Below are 8,733 nucleotides of genomic sequence, written 5' to 3' on the forward strand. Positions count from 1 at the left end.
CAGACCCAACAAACACATCACACTTTCTCCAGAAGTCTCCAACTTAAACAAAAATTCACCTTTATCATGTTTAAATTCCAAAAGCTTTCCTCAGTACTCTGACTTATTTTAGAATAGTAGTATTCACCCGAAATTCTTTCCAAAAGAGGGAGGTAACAATCTTTACAACATCCCTCACTAAAATATGTGTGATATAAGGCTCGTAATACAGGAAATACACAAACCATTATCTTTTCCCCAGATACCTGATTATTTCCCTCAGCCGTTTTAGATGTTGAGTTTACATGAATCACTGTCTAGGTTTAGAAGATAGATACTAGTCACTCTCTGAACGCCCTTTTTATTGCATCGCTTTTTTAAAAAAGTTTGCCTAATGTCATTTGGGTACTCATTTTCAGATGCTTTTCTCAGTTGTCCTAGATAACACATGGCTGCTCCCTTGTGCCAGCTTACAAAGTGAAGTAAATCAGGGCCAGATAATTTAGATATAGAGTGCTCCTCCCCACAAGTAACTGATCCAACCTCCATTACTTCTCACTCGTAAATGACTGCTATCTGCTTTCACTATGAAGTTTGAAAACTGAGGTTCCACCCCCTGGAGGCACTCCTCCTAGGTCGTAGAACAGGATCGAAATCTCAAATGTCCAGGCATCTTCTTAACTTCACCCCTCTCTCCAGCACACATGAATCATGAGATGTGGCTTCTTTAAAGGGAGACATCCATTTCCTGACAACATATTCATTTGCTTCAAGTAACAGATAAAGCCACTTGACTACTTGGGCTTAAAGACACAGTTGCACACATGTGCGTGTGCACACACACACACAATTCTGTTTTGCTGATTAAAAGTTTGGAAACAGAAGACTGAAGTCATTCAAATTGCATATATATACTGTACATCTCCCAGGAATAGCCTGGCCTTTACTATATTTTGATACTCTTCTGGTCTACATTTAAAGGATCTTCTGGGCCGGGCGCGGTGGCTCAAGCCTGTAATCCCAGCACTTTGGGAGGCCGAGACGGGCGAATCACGAGGTCAGGAGATCGAGACCATCCTGGCTAACACGGTGAAACCCCGTCTCTACTAAAATACAAAAAACTAGCTGGGCGAGGTGGCGGGCGCCTGTAGTCCCAGCTACTCGGGAGGCTGAGGCAGGAGAATGGCGTAAACCCAGGAGGCGGAGCGTGCAGTGAGCTGAGATCTGGCCACTGCACCCTAGTCCGGGCGACAGAGCGAGACTCCGCCTCAAAAAAAAAAAAAAAAAAAAAAAAAAAGGATCTACTGTAGGGCCCTCTGTAGAGATAATAAGGGGAAAAAATGGTCACTGTTTTCTCATTTTAAGGAGGAAAGTTTAAACTTGGGACTTAGTTGACCGGGTTGAGAGCAGCAATGATTCTTAGCTTCTGCACTTTTAGTGCAGATGGCAAAAAAAAGAAAAATCAGACATCAAGCTGTGGGGTGTGTATTTGTCTACAAGTTCAAGTTTTATTTTACAAGACAGTGATATTGCTAGGCCATTGAACACTGTCGTTTTCAAATATTATGGTAGTTCCTTCCAACACACACATACTTGACATTAATAGAAATAAGATTTAAAGAGAATGAATCCTATCACTTAATCAAGTGGCTAAAAACAGTTATTTTCTCCACCCTTCAATACTTACTTAATTAAAAATTAGATTCCCTTCTCCTCAGTGTCTAAGTGAAGGTTTAATTAGAAGTACAGTCAGGACCCAATTTACACACACTCTTCATGGAGCTAGGAATCAATTGTTCACAACCTAAAGCACAGCCTTGGATGAAAATCAATAGACAGGTATATTTAGCCTGAGTTACATTTCCTAGAAGCAAGGGTCCCTGCCTCAGAAGAAGGGATGGAGGTTGAGAAGGAAAAGAAGAAAATGCCGTCTACTTTTCCTGAGTCTAAAGCCAAATTAAGAAAGCTAAAGATTATTCAACCAATAGATGTATAATGTGCATTCTACATTATACATTCCAGGATCTCATCACACTAGATCCTGGAAATGTTGAATGTAAGCTCCACAAGGGAAGAAACTCTTGTATATTTTATTCATTGTTTAGTTCTTAGATGCCTAGAGCAGTGCCCGGCCCATAAGTAGATACTCAACAAATATATATAGGAAGAAAAATCTGATATTAAGAGTACAGCCTAGAACCCAACAAACACCTCTTTTCAGACAGGATCACAATATTTTCAAATGCAAAAAGTATCCCATTCCCCCATTTACCTACACCTGTCTCTTTATTTCTCCAATCAACTAACCCTCATTAAATACAGGAAATAAAACTGAAATTAAAATAGTTTACACGGATGTGTGAACGTGCAATAGTCCTTGAAACTTCCTCAAAGCATTGATGGCTCTAAAAGGGATACTTGTCAAGCTAGATGAATTTCCAGCTGCTAAATATAGGCAGTACATCAGAGTCAAGAAATAGAAAAGCAAAGGAGGATGGAACCTAACACTCCCATCTGTCTTCCCATTGGAGGAACATATTTAGGGACCAAGCATAGCTCCACACTGTCCATCTCAGAGCAGGTCCAAGTGTTCATGTTCCTAAACTTCCTCCACTTGTCATAGCTCTTTTACTTTATCAGATTCTGAATTTTTTAAAAAATGAGTCCAAATTCCTTCATGACAGGGTAAGGTTGAAGAAATGACTGAGGCAGTCATTTCAATGTCCTTTCTTGTTACTACATGTGCAGCTCTTAACAACACACACCAACTCTTCCACATACATCATCTGATTATTTGATCTTCTCATTATTCCTGTGAAATACTTTATAGGTAAAGAATTGACTGAAGCTCAGAAAGATTAGAATCTCATTCAAGGACACACAGCAACAAGGTCTTCCTGGCTCTAAAACATACTTGCAGGCTACCACGTGAGGCTGGCAGTAAATGCCTAGAGAAAGATTGGGAAAAATAGCTCAAAATCCCAAAGGCTCTTCTTCTGGGTTCCCACAGAGGCTGAATGAATCCATATACTTCTACACGGCCTCACAACCCAGGAGTGACTTGGCCACTGGAGAAAATTGCGGATCATTATTTTTAAAAAAGAGTAATGGTCTTTACTGAATGCCAGTTGCCGTGGTGGGTTTTGTGACAGTAAAATCAGTGGGCAGTAAAAGTGAGCACCCTCACTGAAGTAGTTCATGACCAAGTGGACAGACAAGAGAGGTAAACGATAAATAATAACAGAAGATGCTAGCTGCTGTGACAGAGAGATGAACAGAGTCTTGCTAGGGCTCACAAGAGGCACTCTTTGCCTAGCTTTGCCTCCTCAAAGAAGATAGGCCCTGAACTTAGTCTACTTCTCATGCACATGACATGTTTTCTTCCGTTTTTCTTTCCCTTTTTAAAGAAAAAATTACTTTGGTTTTTTCAGTGTCTTGCTCTGTCACCCAGGCTGAAGTGCAGTGGTGCAATCATGGCTCACTGCAGTCCTGACTTCCTGGACCCAAGCCATCCTCCCATCTCAGCCTCCTGAGTAGCTGAGACTGCAGGCATGCGCCATCATGTCTGGCTTTTTTTTTTTTTTTTTTTAATTTTTTGTATAGATCAGGTCTCACTCTGTTGCCCAGGCTGGTCTTGAACACCTGGTCTCCCACCTTGGCCTTCCAAAGCACTGGGATTATAGGCATGAGCCTCGACACCCCACTATCTTTCCCTTTTAGATGACTGGTCTCTCCGCCATTCACCCTGCTGCTTCACCCCATTGTTCATAAATTTTAAATAAACTAGCGATGCTACTTTGGCAGCCTAAGGTTTATATAAGTAGAATGTAAGCTCCACAAGGGAAGAAACTCTTGTATATTTTATTCATTGTTTAGTCCTTAGATGCCTAGAGCAGTGCCCGGCCCATAAGTAGATACTCAACAAATATATATAGGAAGAAAATCTGATATTCATTTAAGAATTTTAAATATTTTAAATTTAATAAAGAACAATGAGCTTACTAAACTAAAAGAAAAGACTCCCACCTACCCTGTCCCCAGTAGCACAGATATATCCTATTTTGTCTACACATTCATTCCTCCGTTGTTTCATTTCCCCACGTTTAGTAGCTTCCACTGTGATGCCCTGGTGTCCCAAACTGTGAGTTTTTGTGCCCATTCCTGGTAGAGAAGGGTCCTCTCTTTGGTGTAAATACCACACTGACAGCCAGCAGCCTCTGATGTACTGTGTTCTGTGTAGATTGGGATTTGGAATTCCAACAGTGGGCTTAACATGACGGACAGCAACAAAGACAAGTCCAGCAATATTACTGATTCACTGGCCAATCGAACACTCATTGTCACCACCATTCTGGTAAGTTGAATTCATGGAATTGAGGGTGTCTTATCCAGACTCCTGCCTTAGGCTTTGAAGTATTCCTCAACTGTCTTTTTCATGCCAACACTTCTATCTGCAAATGTCTATTTTTAACTGGAACACTAAAAGCCTGTGTTTGTATGTACTTATAATAAGATTGAATTACAAGCTTCCAACATTGTTCTGAAGATCTCCCACCTCCAATCCATTGTCAGTCCTACTCAGCCCCGCTGTCTGTCCCCTCCCAATTGGTCTCCCTTGCTCTCTGGCTGTTGGTTAGTTTCAACCATGTGGAGACCCTAGCAAGAGACTAGGGAAGTGGGGGAAGAGAGGTAACAGAAGCTCTTCTCCTGTTCCCTCCCAACTGCTATTAGTTTTTTCAGAACCTCTGACTTTCTACAACCGTAGCTTCTGCCCGTCAGTAGCACTGTTTCTCGGGTCCAGCTGCACTGAGCTTCAGGAGTATTCTTTCCTCCCTCCTGCCTCAGTCCTGGGTGGTGCAGGTTTCCTGAAGAGGCTGTTGCCTGTGTGTCTATGACTTGCTGCCAAATCAGACCCCTACTTCCCTTTGTTCTGCTCACACTTCTATACACAGCTCCTTTACTAACTGTTCTTGAAAAGTCCTGCCTCCTATTAGAGCCCTGGTCATGCCCCATCCAGCCACTGTACAGCTACCAGTTGCTTATTTTCTGCTTTTTCCTTTCTCCACGGAGTTGGGCATGAGTAGTCCTCCCTGAAATCCTTACTTGCAGATACCCTGCCGTACACCAGTCCATAATGTCAAATCAATTTATTGTTGATATTATGAACTTGTGAGAGTTGTTCATCCAAAGTAAAAACTGGTTTGCTCTTCTGATTACTACTTTCTCTATGACTGTCTCATGAAAACACAGGGTTTTCTATTGTGTTTGAATGATCCCACTATCAGTTTGAGGATAAACCTAAAGAATATGTCAGTACTACAGCTACTATTATAATTTTATAAAACAAAATGAGCATTCATTCAGTCAAATGAGAATTAACAAGTTATAGATGCACGGTAGTAGGGAAATGTCCATTATTTATAGGAAAGGGGACTGATGATGTACGTGTATAAGCAGAGAATGACCAGATATGAGATTTGAGGTGATTTCAAAAAAGAAGACGGGAAAGATGATAAAACAAGACATAGAAATGGCCTTTGGAATAGGCTACCCTGAAGGAAATCAATCAAAATATATAAATCATAAGTGAATAGTGAAATTGAGGTGAAATTTAGATGAAGAAATGAGAATAGTCATAGATAGGAGATGCAAAGAATGAAAGGAAATACTTGGTGATATAGATTTCTCTGTCATGAGGTTCTTAGATAAAAGCCAGGACCAAGTTTGGTGGCGCACACCTGTAATCCCAGCACTTTGTGAGGCCGAGGCGGGACGAGATCAGAAGATCGAGACCATCCTGGGCTAACATGGTGAAACCCTGTCTCTACTGAAAAAATACAGAAAATTAGCCAGGTGTGGTGGCGGGTGCCTATAGTACCAGCTACTCAGGAGGCTGAGAAAGGAGCATGGCGTGAACCTGGGAGGCGGAGCTTGCAGTGAGCTGAGATCTCCCCACTGTACTCCAGCCTGGGCGATAGAGCGAGATTCCGTCAAAAAAAACAAAACAAAACAAAACAAAACAAAAAAACCTTAGAAAGGTGAGGGGTCATACAAAAAAAGCTTGGGTATTGGCACAGTGGGTGGCCAGGCATCTGGGCCCCCATTGCCCTCTGTGCCTTCCTTCTTCTCAGACCCAACGTTTAAATGTGACTGTGTATCCATCACACCATTCCCGCACAGCCGCACCCTCCACAGAGGAAGGAAAAGCTCCCATCGAAAGAGGGAGAAGGAAAAGAAACTATAATATAGGAAGTGTTCTGTATTTATAGAGGACGTAAGCAGACAGATGAGTGAATGACTTCAGTACTCTCAGCTCTTCAAAATCATTACCAAATATTTCACATCTTCGAGCTGCTGATGGGATAAATTCTTCCTTTCATTATAACAGGGTTTTCCTATTTGGTCTGTTTCATTTAGGAAGAACCCTATGTTATGTACAGGAAATCTGATAAGCCTCTATATGGAAATGACAGATTTGAAGGTTATTGCCTGGACCTGTTGAAAGAATTGTCAAACATCCTAGGTTTCATTTATGATGTTAAACTAGTTCCGGATGGCAAATACGGGGCCCAGAATGACAAAGGGGAGTGGAACGGGATGGTTAAGGAACTCATAGATCATGTAAGTAACAGTATTTCTAACATATCTGAAAATATGCATAAGAGAAAGTAAGAAAGGAAAAAACGATGACAGAAGAAATGTTTCCTTTTCTTGAATCATAACAATTTTTTTAAGCAAAGAAAACAACCTAGAAATAAGAGTTTGCTTACTCAGAAGGGAAAGTAAAGATAAAATTAATGATAAAATATATGGTGCGTTAGTTTGTTTTTACACTGCCATAAAGAACTGCCTGAGACTGGGTAATTTGTAAAGGAAAGAGATTTAATTGACACAGTTCCTCATGGCTGGCAAGGCCTCAGGAAACTTACAATCATGGCAGAAAACACCTCATCACAGGGTAGCAGGTGAGAGAATGAGTGAAAGCAGGGGAGATGCTAGACACTTATAAAACCATCAGCTCTCATGAGACTCACTCATAATCACCAGATCCCATTACCCCATGATCAAATTACTTCCACCTGGTCCCACCCTTGACACATCGGGATTATTACAATTCAAGGTGAGATTTGGGTGGGGACACAGAGCCAAATAGTATCATGTGGGTCCTTCTTTCATACTGAACATAAACTTGAGTGATTCTTAAACTAAGAATTTTACACTTTGGGAGGCCGAGACGGGCAGATCACAAGGTCAGGAGATCGAGACCATCCTGGTTAACACGGTGAAACCCCGTCTCTACTAAAAATACAAAAAAATTAGCCAGTCGCGGTGGCGGGCATCACAAGGTCAGGAGATCGAGACCATCCTGGTTAACACAGTGAAACCCCGTCTCCACTAAAAATACAAAAAAATTAGCCGGTCGCGGTGGCGGGCGCCTGTAGTCCCAGCTACTTGGGAGGCTGAGGCAGGAGAATGGCGTGAACCCGGGAGGCAGAGCTTGCAGTGAGCCGAGATCGCGCCACTGCACTCCAGCCTGGGCGACAGAGCGAGACTCCATCTCAAAAAAAAGAAAAAAAAAGAATTTCAAAGTTTTCAGCTCAGAGCAAAATCTCATCATGTCAATTAATAGTACAACCAAGTTGCTCATTCCTTCTTTTTCTCACTTGTCCTTTTTAAAGACATCCTCCTGCATTTTTGTCTTCGTTTAGTTCCAGAATGATTTATATATGTTTGTGTAGGTATGTGTGTATTTTATGCTTTCTGGTTTCTCTTTGCTGATACTGTTTCATAAACGTAATTGTGTAAATAGACTGTTTTTGTATTAGTACCAATCATCACAGGAGTTTCACGAGTGAGAAAAATTTAGAGTTGGGAATAAGAATCAGGAGTACCCAGGAAAAGTTCAGACATTTGCAAAGAAACTAGACTAAGCTGACAATTTTGGACTTGCTTTTGCAGAGGGCTGACCTGGCAGTGGCTCCTCTTACCATCACCTACGTGCGGGAGAAAGTCATTGACTTCTCCAAACCCTTCATGACCCTAGGCATCAGCATTCTCTACCGGAAGCCCAATGGTACCAATCCAGGCGTTTTCTCCTTCCTCAACCCCCTGTCTCCAGATATTTGGATGTATGTGCTCTTAGCCTGCTTGGGAGTCAGTTGTGTACTCTTTGTGATTGCAAGGTAAGTTTGAGAACCATTGAATTCACAAGAGGTGTAGGTCAGTCTCAGATTTCTGTATGTCCCAGAGGCAGACAAAAATGAAGAAATTTAAAGTGTACTTTTAGTTTTGCCTAGTGTTCTATTCTTGGAAGGTTTCCATATAAAAGCCATTCTGTAAATGAATGTTTTCTAATTATTTATAAAGTTACTTTTAAAAGAGAGGAAGATAATTTTAATATTAGTTTATCTTTATCCCTATTTCAAGCAACATAAAATGGTTATTTAGCCATTTTCCTTGATTTATAACAAAAGCAATGGCTCAAATGATGTGTAAAATGTTTCCATAGGAATTGTAAAATCGTCTCCAGATATTTGACCCCTAGAATACTTGGATAAGCAAAACATAAAAAAGTTAGCAAAGAATTATCATAGCAAATAAAAAACACTGGAGTAAAAGATTGTGAAATCCTTAGGAATGAAGAAAAATACTTTAAAACTTCTATTAAATTTATTTTTAAAGGCATTAGAAAGTTAAAGAGCATTCTAGAAATAATACTGAAAGGAAAGGTTGCTTACATACAGAGCCTGGAGG

At 40.9% G+C, this 8,733-nt stretch overlaps 1 protein-coding gene and 1 long non-coding RNA gene across 6 annotated transcripts in view; one reads left to right on the forward strand and one right to left on the reverse strand.

Annotated features, from left to right (window-relative positions):
- GRIK1 (glutamate ionotropic receptor kainate type subunit 1) overlaps positions 1 to 8,733 on the forward strand; it is a 416,597-nt gene that overhangs the window by 357,352 nt on the left and 50,512 nt on the right. For all 5 annotated transcript variants that reach the window (XM_017856143.1, XM_017856153.1, XM_017856176.1 and 2 more), the window contains 3 exons: positions 4,220 to 4,333; positions 6,397 to 6,600; positions 7,939 to 8,162. In XM_017856143.1, the coding sequence (XP_017711632.1) occupies positions 4,220 to 4,333; positions 6,397 to 6,600; positions 7,939 to 8,162 (542 nt within the window). The remainder of the gene's footprint in view (positions 1 to 4,219; positions 4,334 to 6,396; positions 6,601 to 7,938; positions 8,163 to 8,733) is intronic.
- Positions 1 to 8,733, reverse strand: part of LOC108518044 (uncharacterized) — a 69,999-nt gene that overhangs the window by 35,906 nt on the left and 25,360 nt on the right. The window lies entirely within an intron of this gene.

Source organism: Rhinopithecus bieti, unplaced genomic scaffold, assembly GCF_001698545.2.
Source record: "Rhinopithecus bieti isolate Rb0 unplaced genomic scaffold, ASM169854v2 scaffold_1295, whole genome shotgun sequence".
Classification (NCBI taxonomy): Eukaryota; Metazoa; Chordata; class Mammalia; order Primates; family Cercopithecidae; genus Rhinopithecus; species Rhinopithecus bieti.